The sequence below is a fragment of the Otolemur garnettii genome, unplaced genomic scaffold (genome assembly GCF_000181295.1).
Source record: "Otolemur garnettii isolate 467f Iridium unplaced genomic scaffold, OtoGar3 scaffold00073, whole genome shotgun sequence".
NCBI lineage: Eukaryota > Metazoa > Chordata > Mammalia > Primates > Galagidae > Otolemur > Otolemur garnettii.
The window spans coordinates 7,638,900-7,651,213 of record NW_003852468.1 but is presented as its reverse complement, the minus strand read 5'-3'; the positions used below and the strand labels follow the sequence as shown (position 1 = coordinate 7,651,213).

General features: G+C 40.1%; 2 protein-coding genes across 5 annotated transcripts in view; both read right to left on the bottom strand.

Moving 5' to 3' along the window:
- Positions 1-6,551, bottom strand: part of RSBN1 (round spermatid basic protein 1) — a 64,104-nt gene extending 57,553 nt beyond the window's left edge. The window contains exon 1 of the mRNA XM_003793862.2: positions 5,788-6,551. Coding sequence (XP_003793910.1) covers positions 5,788-6,493 — 706 coding nt within the window. The 5' untranslated portion in view covers positions 6,494-6,551. The remainder of the gene's footprint in view (positions 1-5,787) is intronic.
- Positions 6,552-8,953: 2,402 nt separating this feature from the next.
- Positions 8,954-12,314, bottom strand: part of PTPN22 (protein tyrosine phosphatase, non-receptor type 22) — a 53,151-nt gene continuing 49,790 nt past the window's right edge. For 2 of the 4 annotated variants that reach the window (XM_003793860.2, XM_012807619.2), the window contains one exon: positions 9,119-9,227. In XM_003793860.2, coding sequence (XP_003793908.1) covers positions 9,163-9,227 — 65 coding nt within the window. In that variant the 3' untranslated portion in view covers positions 9,119-9,162. Of the gene's footprint in view, positions 9,228-12,314 lie in introns of all 4 variants that reach the window. The other 2 variants (XM_003793859.2, XM_003793861.2) reach the window with 2 other exon arrangements.

Here is a 12,314-nt window from a genome sequence, read left to right as displayed (position 1 = left end):
AAAAAAAAAAAAAAAGAAAGGCCAACTGGTCCATGAGTCAAAAAAACTGAGTTCTATACTCAGTTCTATCAATAACTAGAAAATTTTAAGCATTTCGTTTCACCTCTTTTAAAATTACTTTACTTACTGTTTTACAGATGAAGCAAGTTACTACCCTAGCATTTACAGATTAAATTCTTGTTTCAGCTATTTATGAGCAACTCCAAATGTCTGGGATTATAATAATTTGTAATTAGCCTACATATGAACTTGGATTGAATGCTGTTGGGCTGGTGTGCTGAACATGTCTTAACTGAATTCAGGGCAAACTTTTCCGTACAAAGAAAGTAGACTTTGCAGGCCATATGGTCTCTGTCTCTAGTACAGTAGTAGCTACTCTCTTTGCCACTGTAATGCAGAAACTCCCATAGTTTTGAAGAGAGATATTCCAGTAAAACTTTATTTCTGGAAATTGCCTCTAAATTTCACATGATTTTCCCATGTTATGAGATTATTCCCAGTTATTGAAAATGTAAAAATCATTCTTACCTCAGTTTGTACTCATTTTTGACAAAGGTGCAAAAAAGCAGTTCAATGAAAGAATATCCTTTCAACAAAAAAGTGCTGAACTGGGTATCCTTAGCAAAACAAACAAAAAAAACTCAACCTAAAAACCTCACATCTAGACAAAATTAACTCACATGGATTACAGATTTAAATGGAGAAGTTACCCAGCTACTTGGGAGGCTGAGGCAAGAGAATTGCTTAAGCCTGAGAGTTTGATGTTGCTGTAAAGCTGTGTGCGACACCACGGCACTCTACCAAGGGCAACATAGTGAGACTCTAACTCGAAAAATAAAAAAATAAATGTAGAAGTTAAAATTATATAACTTTTAGAATAAAAACATAGAATAAAATCTTTAGGAGCTAGGATTGGGACCTTAAACATGACACTAAAAAAAATTCAGTAAACTGGACTCCAACAAAATTTTAAACTTTTGCTCTGTGAAAGTCCTAAGACAACGTTAAGATAAACAACAGACTAGGAGAAAATATTTACAAATTATATAGCTGACAAAAAACTTGTACCTGTAATCTACAAAAATTTCTTTTTTTTTAGAGACAGAGTCTCACTTTATCTCCCTCAGTAGAGTGCTATAGCATCACAGCTCACAGCAACCTCCAACTCCTGTGCTTAGGCAATTCTCTTGACTCAGCTTCCCAAGTAGTTGAGACTACAGGTGCCTGCAGAACGCCAATCTATTTTTCTATTGCAGTTTGGCCGGGGCCAGGTTTGAATCCACCACCCTCGGTATATGGGGCTGGCACCCACCCACTAAGTCACAGGCATCGCCCTACAAAAATTTCTTAAAACTCAGTAATTAAAATCCCCAAGCAACTCAATTACAAAAAGGGCAAAAGATATACAGATGTTTAGACATTCAACTGACAAAGATACACAGATGGCAAATGATAACATGAAAAGTTGTTTAATATCACTAGTCATTAGGAAAATGCAAAAAAAATTTTTTTTGAGACAGAGTCTCATTTTGTCACCCTCAGTAGAGTGCTATGGCATCACAGCTCACAGCAACTTCCAACTCTTGGGCTTAAGCGATTCTCTTGCCTCAGCCTCCCAAGTAGCTGGGACTACAGGCACCCACCACAATACCCGGCTATTTTTTGGTTATAGTTCTCATTGTTGTTTAGCAGGCCCGGGCTGGATTCGAACCAGCCAGCTCCCGACGTATGTGGCTAGTACCCCAGCCACTGAGCTATAGGCACCAAGCCAGGAAAATGCAAATTAAGACCAAAATGAGATATCACTACACATTCTATTAAAATAGCTAAAATAAAAAAAGTAACAATACCAGATACTGGCAAGAATATGGGGAAAATAATTTGTTTTTTTTTTTAAGACAGAGCCTCAAACTGTGGCCCTGGGTAGAGTGCCGTAGCATCACAGCTCACAGCAACCTCCAACTCCTGGGCTCAAGTGAGTCTCCTGCCTCTGCCTGCCAAGAAGCTGGGACTACAGGCGCCCGCCACAACACCTGACTATTTTTGGTTGCAGCCATCATTTTTGTTTGGCGGGTCCAGGCTGGATTCAAACCCGACAGCTCAGGTGTATGTGGCTGGCACCTTAGCTGCTTGAGCCACAGGCGCCGAGCCGAGAAAATGAATTTCTTATACATCACTGGTAGTAATGTAAAATGAAACAGATATGCCAGAAAATAATTCAACAAGATATTAAATTAAAAAAAACAAAAAAAAGCAAACTGTAGTCATCTCTTTGTATCCATGAGTGACTAATTCCCGGACCTCTAAAGGATACTGAAATCCAAGGATAATAAAGTCCTTGCATAGAACCTATGCACATCCTCCCTTATTCTTTAAATCATCTCTAGATCACTCACAATATCTATTACAATGTAAATGCTATGTAAAAAAAAGTTGTTATACTATATTACTCAGGGAATAATGAAAAGAAAAAGTCTACACATGTGCAGAATAGAAACATTGTTTTTCCCAAATATATTTGATCTGAGATCAGTTGAATCCATGGATGTGGAACCCACAGAGGGTTGACAACTTGACTACATAACCCAGTAATTGCATTTCCTAAAGAAACCAAAAGTTACATACACACAAAAACCTGAACATGAACGGAGACGCTTTCTCCATAATAGCCAAAAACTAGAAACAATTAAATATTCTTCAACAGGTAAACCATAGTACATCCATATCCTGGTCTGTTTACTCATTTCATCACTGAAAAGGAGTGAGATACTGAAACATACACCATGGATGGATGAATCTCAGGCACATCACACTGACTGAAAAAAGCCAATCTCAAAAGATTACATACTGTATAATTCCATTTATGTAATAGTCTCAAAATGACAAAATTATAGAGATGGAGAACAGATTAGCAGCTGCCAGGAGTTAGGGAGGATAGGGAAACAGAGGAAGTGCCTAAGGCTATAAAGGGATAGCACCAAGAAGATATCTCTGTGGTGACACATTAGTTCTGTTATCTTGATTGTAGTGATGGTTACACTAATCTACATGTGATAATATGGCACATAACACACACATACTGTACTAACGTCAATTTGCTGGTGTTGGTATAATATTTATGCAAGATGTAGCCACTGGGGGAAAATTGGTGAAGAGTAAGGCCTTCTTTGTACTATTTTTGCAATTTCCTGTGACTCTATAATTATCTTAAAATCAAGAGTTAAAATATTTTGTTTCTGAAAGTCTGAGAATAAGCAAAGGGAAGACAGAGATCTGTAAATAAGAAGAGCCTACACACTCTCTTTATTAATCAGTGTTTCAAGAACCAAGTACAATAAAATAAAATGGCAGTTTAAGTGCCTACAATGAGCAAGAAACTATTTTAAGTGCCTTCCACGCATTGCCTCATTTAATCCACATAACTACCTTAGAAATAAAATACCATAAACCCATTTTACAGAGAGCAAAACTGAAGTTGAGAGAGGTTAAAGCAATTTGTTCCTGGTCAAACAGTAAGCAGTGAACCATGACTTAAACTCAGATTAATAATGTAACAAGTATAAAGATGCTCTGAGAACAAAAAGTATCAGTTATACTGTGCAAAAGCCTAGATTAAACAAATTCAAACCACTTTATTTTCTGTGGGGTTTTCAAACCTATTTAAATATTAGTGCACATCAAGCATCTTTCTTCCAAATCTATTTAACTAGGGAGCCCTTTTTCCCCAAAGTATAGTTTGAATATATAACAATTTTTTAGCCAAAAGTTAAGAAGGGTAAATGGCCTGATCTTAAATCACTTCTACTCTTTACATACTGGCAAACTACAAATGTTTAGAGCTGTGCAGTGGCAGGTGCTAACCATATGTAACTAATTGTAAATTAATTAGAATTGAATAAAATATTTCAGTTCCTCTGTCACACTAGACACCCATCAAGTCTGGTCAAAAGCCATATATGGCTACCATATTGGACAGCACAGATACAGAACATTTCCATCATCTGAGAAAGTTCTATCAGTCAGCATTGGATTAGAGGCTTATTTTTGTTTTTTTTAAAGAACAGGAGATCTGTGCAATCTTAAGGGAAGTACACTGCATACATGCTGCTGCCACTATTCCCCTATAAAAGGGGCCTAGGTCAGGTATCTTTGATGATCTAAAATCGGCTACTGCCACTGTAATGTCAAAGTACAGGGAAAATGTAAACAAAGGACTGGGAAAAAAATGAATTGCAAGGAGAGAAAGAAATAACGTGCAGCTTGAAGATGAACTTGGATTCAGGGGTCTGGGTTCTACTCCCTATTATGCCAATAATTCATTTTTAAAAAATTAAATTTTTTAATTGGTACAACTATTGGGCCTCTGTTTCCTCTTCTACAATATAAATTTAAACCAGACGACCACTAAGATTTCTTCTAGTTCTATATAGTTAAAACACACGTACAAAAGAAATGAGAAGGTAAGGAATAAATATAAAAATAAGAGAGAGAAATCATTGCATATTGGTGGTGCAAACTGGCACTCTTGTCAGCTTGCCACACGGTTCTATTCTGAGAATAAGATTTGGATACCACCCAAAGAAGAAAGATTTAATTCTACTCAATAAATACTTATTGAGCAATTATTTGCAACCAACTACACTATTTGTTTGTAGCACCACAAAATTCACGTTGTAAGGAATACGTGTTTTTAAAAAAAAAAAGGAAATAGCACCACACAAAACTAATTAGCCCTAAGTTAAGCCCAAACATTTGGGAAGAATGCCAGACCCCCAAAACTTTAGGTTAAAAGACTGGTGTATCAGCATGTAATAACTGGCCCAGTACTAAGACACAGAAATATCTTAAAACCTTGAGAAGAAACAACAAATTGCATAAAATAATATACAAAGTACAAACATATGGCATAGTCAAAAGCATATCTAGTTTGTTCCACGAATAATACAAATAAATGCTACAGGTACCTGGAAATAAGAAAACACCAATTTTGGCCGACTATTTCTTTAGAACCCACACAATCAGATAGTCCTACATTTTCTAGGTTGAATATTCTTGAGGATTATTAGAATTAAATAGATTCACAAATAGTGCTAGACAGAATAAAATGCAACTAGAATTCCTGCCTTTACTATCTACTACTGTACACGTCCCACTTTTCAGAGTCACTGTTGGTCCTATTTCCTAGGATCAAAAGGGACAGAAAACATTCTCCATCCCTACTCTAAGAATTAATATACCTACTATGAAAATGTAGAAATGATTTTGACTCTAGACAAAAAGAACCAAGATAAACTGCATTTGATATTTTACCTTCAAGAAGCTAAGTCAATCGGTGAGTCATGTAACCTCTATATGAATTCCCTCATTAAATTCCTGAACCATACCCGTGAATATTTTGGAACAGAAGAGAGTAAATACTAAAGCTTTCCAGGAGGGAAAACAAGAAGAAGGAATTTTAGACAAGCCTTTACTTCAGAAAGGCAGTTTTTAATACCCCACCTACTAATCTAACGCTCAGAACTGCGCGGCGCGGAAAGCCTCCCGAATTTGAAAACAAACCTAGCAAGGCTCTGGGAGACTGGTAAGGGGGTTAGTAACTGACAGCTCGGCAAGGAGCGAGAAGCCTCAAGTAGGTCAAACAGTGTCAATGGTCTGAAAACCAGAGTCCACCCCAGTGGGCTTAGCAGGAGATAAGCAAGGGTTTGGCGTCTTTCAGTGCTTGAAGTGTGGGATGTTGGAACTGGGAAAGACCTAGAGCCCAAGCCAGCGCAGTTCGCCTGCTCTCACCTCTCTTGGGGGCTTTAATCAGAGGCACTCCTCCAGCCCTCTCGCCGTTTTCCTGCTTGTCCTTGTGCTTGAGATCGCCCGGTACGCAGGAGCTGGGGTCACCATCAGAGCCGCGGTGATGATGGTGCTTGTGCCGCTCCTTGTGGCCCTTATGCTTGGGCCCGGCCGCGCTCACCGTCAGGGGCGAGAAGGTGAAGAGGGCCGAGGTGCCTGGGGCCGGGAGCGGGGCAGCGACAGCCGGCCCGGCGGGTGCCAGCGAAGGTGGCGGAGGAGGCGGCAGGAGAAGAGGCTCAACAGGGCCTGGGACCGTTGGGGCTGCATTGGTTGGCTGCAGCGGCCCGGGATGTTGGCGGCTGCGACGCCGCCGGTGAGGGGGAGCGAGAGGGGGGTCCTGGCTCGGCCGCCCCCGCTTCTCCTGAGACCCCCCACTGCTAGCTCGGCGCTGCCGCTTCACTCCCCGCGGCGAGACCCCAGCATGGGGTTTCTCCTTCCCCTCTTTGTCCGGCTCCTCCTGCGCCGCCACCGCCCGTACTACGCGAACCGCTCCGACCTGCGCAGCCATTTCACCCACAAACACACATTTAAATGGCCCGACCGCCCCCCCGTCCGCGCAGCGCGCAAGCGCCACCCGCGCACGGCCCTCTGGGCACTGGAGTCTCTCCCGCGCCCTCCACTTGTCGGCCGTGCTTCGTCCAGAGCCCAACATGCCGGAAGCGGCCGTTCCCAGAGCGGCTCCGCAGGCCGCTCCAACCGAGCTTCTATTGTAAAGCACCCCGGCCGCGCAGAGCCTTATGGGAGTGGTGGTTCCGCCGCGCCCCGCGCCGCCTCCCCGGCTCTCTGAGTGGAAGAGCGGAAAGGGAGCGTGCGCCGAGTCACGCTCCGAGAGGCGACGCAACCGTCGCTGGGCGGCGACTAGCCGCCAACCGCCTTAACCGCCGAAACAATGTTTCTGGCTCTCCGAGTCTGGCGGCGTGTTCCCTTTATCATCCTGTGCCCCTGCGTCATTTTACACAGAGTAGGTGGTCTCCATAGTGACTGTGAAATTGCATATTCCTCTCGTAACCTTTATGAGGTAAAAGAATCTCCAGCCCTTCACCTTTGACTAGCGACGAAATAGAGGGGCAAAGGCGACTTAGCGATCTGTAACGTGAGGGCGGTCTTGCTGTAACGTAGACTAGGGCCGCAAGTCAGAAGCTGTTTGCGGCACTGCGAGGGGCGTTGCCATGGTTACAGCTGCGCGGAATTAGGCTGGTGCCGGCGCCGCCCGGAGCGGGTGAGCGCGGCGCCGCCTCCGTCACGCCGCAGCCTGACTAATGCCCTAAGGTCGAGTCTAGCGTTTATTTCGAATATATCCGTACATGGAAAGCCATGTTTAAGATTTTTTAGTGAGTTTTTTTCAAATCGTAAGTGTTAAATTGCCTGTCTGAAAAGTGCATCTAACCAGAGAACACTCCACAAATCATCCGTGTTCACTAAGGGATGGTTGCCCCTCAGTTCATGTACAATTTTATCCTCACTTCCTCGCTTTAGCTTTTTTAACCTAGGATTTTTTATCTTTCTTTTTTAAGAGACAGATTCTCCCTGTGTTGCCAGCCGGGGCTGAATGAGGGGCCTCAGGCTCCGGAGTGGATGGGACTACAGGTGCGCGCCACGCGCACGGCTTTACCTGGGATTCATTGAATAGATTTGGTCTTTGATAGACGCTTGGAAATAGTTGATTCGGTGATACACTCAGCAGATGACGTTACTGTGGTTTTCACGCAGGACACCAGGGTAAAAAAAAATCAAAAGGAAAAAATTACTGTAATTTGATATCACTGTTTCCTGGAGAAATATTACCTAAATGAATACTGTCTGCAGTGAAATTAGTTTAAAAACTAAAAAGTTTATTGATCATCTATTAGGGACTATTGTACTACAATAGACAGGTAACAATAGTTCAATTTGTCCTATCAGGCTTCAGAATGAAAAGCATTGCAGAGCAAAAGTGATGTTTAAATAATAAAACATGTATCTAAAAGTTAGAAATAAAGTCTTTTATTTTTTGAGACAGTCTCACACTGTCCCCCTGGGTAGCGTGCTGTAGCGTCACAGTTCACAGCAACCTCAAACTCTTGGGCTTAAGCGATTCTTTTGCCTCAGCCTCGAGTAGCTGAGACTACAGGCATCCACCACAAAGCCCGGCTATTTTTGGTTGCAGGTGTCATTGTTTAGCAGGCCTGGAACAGGTTGAACCCCCACCCTCGGTGCAGCTGTAACCATTGTGCTACGGGCGCCAAGCCAGAAATAAAGTCTTTTAAAATAAGATGATGTTAACTCCTAGAAGTTAGGTGGATCCCTCATAATAATAATTATCCACTAATTCATTTACTACACAAAATTAGATTTAAAACAAATTTTTATAAAGGCAGGCATGTTCACAGAAAAATTTATTTTAAACTAGAATCTCTCTCTTTGGTTGAATATAAACTTTTAAGTGAAGACAATGCTATCAAAAGATAGCTGATGGTTGATGATTTTCTGGAATTGATAATTGAATACTGTAGGTTGAAACTTACCAGCAACAAGTTGAACATCTTGTTAGTTGGCATATCCAGAATTAAAAGTGGCTAACTCTGTTATTTGCACATTTTATTCTGTTAAATATAATTTCTCCATTTCTTGCTGCTCTAGTTTCCCCCAACATTTGGGACGATGTGTATTTAGTCACAAATAACTACCAGAGAATAGTCATTGTCACAAGCAGGAATTTTACTGCAACCACAAGGAAAGACTAAGAACTTTTTTTTTTTTTTCAGACAGAGTCTTACTATGTCGCCCTTGGTAGAGTACTATGGCATCACAGCTCACAGCAACCTCAAACTCCTGGGCTTAAGCGATTCTCTTGCCTCAGCCTCCCAGTAGCTGGGACTACAGTGCCTGCCACAACTCCAGCTATTTTTGTTGTTGTTGCAGTTGTCGTCGTTTAGCTTTCCCCAGCCAGGTTCGAACCCTCCCCCCTCCATTTATGTGGTTAACACCATAAACACTGTGCTATGGGCACTGGCCAAGACGTAAAACTTTTAACAGTAAATTCTAAATATACTCAAAATAGTAAAAATTTAATTGAGATCCAAATCATATCAACCTTTGAAAGTTTAAAAAATATATTGTATTTCCCATACAGTTTTATTTGTAGTTTCCAGCCCAATGTAAATGATAAGAAAATGCAAAACAGATGGCATTTATTTGCATATTGATTTTCTTTTAAAAGTACTTTTAAAAAGCTATCTTCATTTTTAATATTATGAATCTAGAATACTTAACTAGTAGTATTCTAGTAGTTTTATTTGCAGATGCACTGGCAGCCTATATTCTTACAAATCCGGAGTTACATTAAATATTCCAAGTTGGTGGAGGGTTTCTTGGTCCTTTGGGTTTTGAAAAACGATTGGCAAAACCTGGGAACAAAAATAAATTTGAATGAAAAGAGAGGATGTTTTTAATACAGAAATGAATACTGGGATTTTAGAGTGTATTTTAATATATGCAAATGCATGGTTTTTTAAAATCCAATCAGCATCTCTGACCAATTTAGTAATAGATTATAAAGGCATTATAATAATTTAAAACTCAAATGATAATAATAACATTTTAAGTTTGTAGAGCACTTAAAAATTTAATGATGGTAATAATCAGATGAAAAACCCTGGTTATGATAGCCTTTGATAATTCAATATATAATGTCATTTTTTTTTTTTTCAACTACCACTCATCCATCAAAAAGCAAAACTGGCAAATTTCAATTTCACAAAAATAAGGACAGTTAGGTAGGGGGCTGGGGGTACACCTCCCTCTTGGGGGTAGGTTAAGAGGGACTTTAACAAATGCAATCAGTGTAACCTAATTCTTTGTACCCTCAATGAATCCCAAACAATAATAGTAATAAATAAGGACTATTACTTGGAAAACTATTATATTAAATTTAGTTATACCTCTACATCAGCCCCAAAAGCCATAAATTTACTAAGAGCTTCCATTTGAAAAGCAATAAGCAATCCTGAAAAGCTAAATAGTTAAATAATCATTTTTATTTCTCTTTTTTCCTCAAACTTAGGCTTCCATGCCCACCCCAAAGAAGGAAGATGAGGAAATTTTCCACAACTAATAAAGTCTATTTCTGGATACTTTTAAAATATTTTCAGATTGATGACATTTTTCTTTAATCATTTCAGCAACAAACTTTGGTGGCAGAACGCTTTCACAGTTTTCTTACATTTAACAACTTTAGAGACTTAAGAAATGAAAGGTTCAAAACACAGAAGAAAAACAGTGGGAAACTCAAAGATATTCCTAAGCCTTTAACTTAATTCATCTTACCAAATACATTATCTACCTTAAAGAAATGAGGAAAGGATCAAATGAGACATTTGTTATAAAAGTATCCAATACTGTGCCTGACACATAGTAACTACTCAAATGTTGCTTAAATCTGAACCTAAAAAACTATACCAGAAGGAAAGGGAAGAAGAATATGTGAGGGGAAAAGAAGATTTTTTTAAACCACTAAAATTAAATGTGTTAATGATGATGATAAGAAAAACTGAGGGAGGGGGCTTACAGCCTAGTTCATGTATGTTTTACTCTTCTTTTTTGTTGTTGTTGAGACGGAGTCTCCCTATGTCACCCTCAGTAGAGTGCCAAACCTCAAACTCTTCAGCTTAAGAGATTCTCTTGCCTCAGCCTCCCATGTAGCTGGGACTACAGGTGCCCACCACAACACCTGGCTTATTTTTTGTTGCAGCTGTCGTTGTTTTTAGCTGGCCCGGGCTGGGTTTGAACCCACCACTATCAGTGTATGTGGCTGGCACTGTAACCACTGTGCTATAGGCACAGAGCCTACATTTCACTCTTCTGAGTGGTGAGAAAGAAGATAGAAGAAGAATACTTCCAGGTTAAATGGTTTCACACAATAGCCAAAATCATCCCATCAGTACAGATAGCTTGATTACAACCCAAGCAGACTAGGAATAGACGGAAGGACATATGTAAGTACTAAGTATGTAAAATTTTAGGAATACCTATATTGTCTCTTTTATTAGTCAATTCTCAGTAGCTAAGAACTGTGAGCTGCCTATTTTTATGTGCGGTCCAATTTGGAGAAAATGAACCTGAACCATAACATTTTTTCATTCAAATTCAAATACTTTTATAAATGATATGACCTTATAATTTATATTGCTTTCTTTATAAAAAGGATCCAGTAGAAAAAATGTATTGATTATTTTAAGTGGATAAAATGTCCAAATTTAGGTATATGTGAGAGGAAGCAACATGGAAGCAGCTCTCTAATATTTTATCCTCATATTAGATCATAGACAGTTGTAAAGATGAATAGGCCTTGAATTACTCAAATGGTATCACAGAAAAAAAGGAGGCAGGGAACATTTGTGTTTCAAGAAAACTATGAAAATAGTTTATATGTTTTGTATAATGAAATTTTTATGGATGTTTTTAGCTAAATAATTTCATACAACTTATAACTTCTTTTTTTTTTGTGAGATAGAGTCTCAAGCTATCACCCTGGGTAGGGTGCTGTGGCATTACTACTCACAGCAACCTCAAACTCTTGGGCTTAAGCAATTCTCTTGTCTCAGCCTCCCAAGTAGCTGGGACTACAGGTGCCCGCCACAAGGCCCAGCTATTTTTTTTTTCGTTGCATTTGTCATTGTTGCGTAGCAGACCTGGGCTGGGTTCTAATCCACCACCCTAGGTGTATGTTACCAGCGCTCTTGCCACCCATAACTTCTTTTTATTAATTATAACACTGTGAAATGTTACAGTTAATTAAAGCCAAACATAATTTTACAGCTAAAGAAACAACTCCAGATATTCTAGTTAAACATTTTGTGAAGGTGACATGGGGACCATAACCCAGGTGGGGCAGAGGTTGGCACCTGCCCACCAAAATCTTTCTTCCTCAAACAGAAATGATCTAGTCAATTGTATCTATCTGCCTAGCGATATTACACTTCCCAGTTTCTCTTGCAGTTTAATTATAGCACATGTCTTAAGTTCTCTTAAAGGGAATGTGAGCTGACGGCATTGTTGCCAGGCCAGGACCTTAACACCAGAAGAGCAGGTGGTGGCGGCCACATCTCCTCCATGTCTCTCTGTTTTCTTGCCACCTGCAATCTGAATGTAGCAGCAACTAATTTTGATAATACAAACAGGCACAATACCTGTAAGCAGCAGTTCTCAAAGTGTGATCCAGAAATTAACTCCTGGGGGGCCCTCAGAACCTTTCAGAGGGTATGCTCTTTGATTTCTCCTACTACTAATTGCTATATCTCTTACAAAAAATTGGATTATATGGGATACTTTCTAAAATAGTATCTTAGGCTTGGCACCCATAGCACAGTGGTTATGGCACCAGCCACATCCACCAAGGGTAGCAGGTTCGAACCCTCCCTAGGCCAGCTAAACCACAACGACACTGCAAATAGCCAGGTGTTGTGATGGGCACCTGTAGTCCCAGCTACATGGGA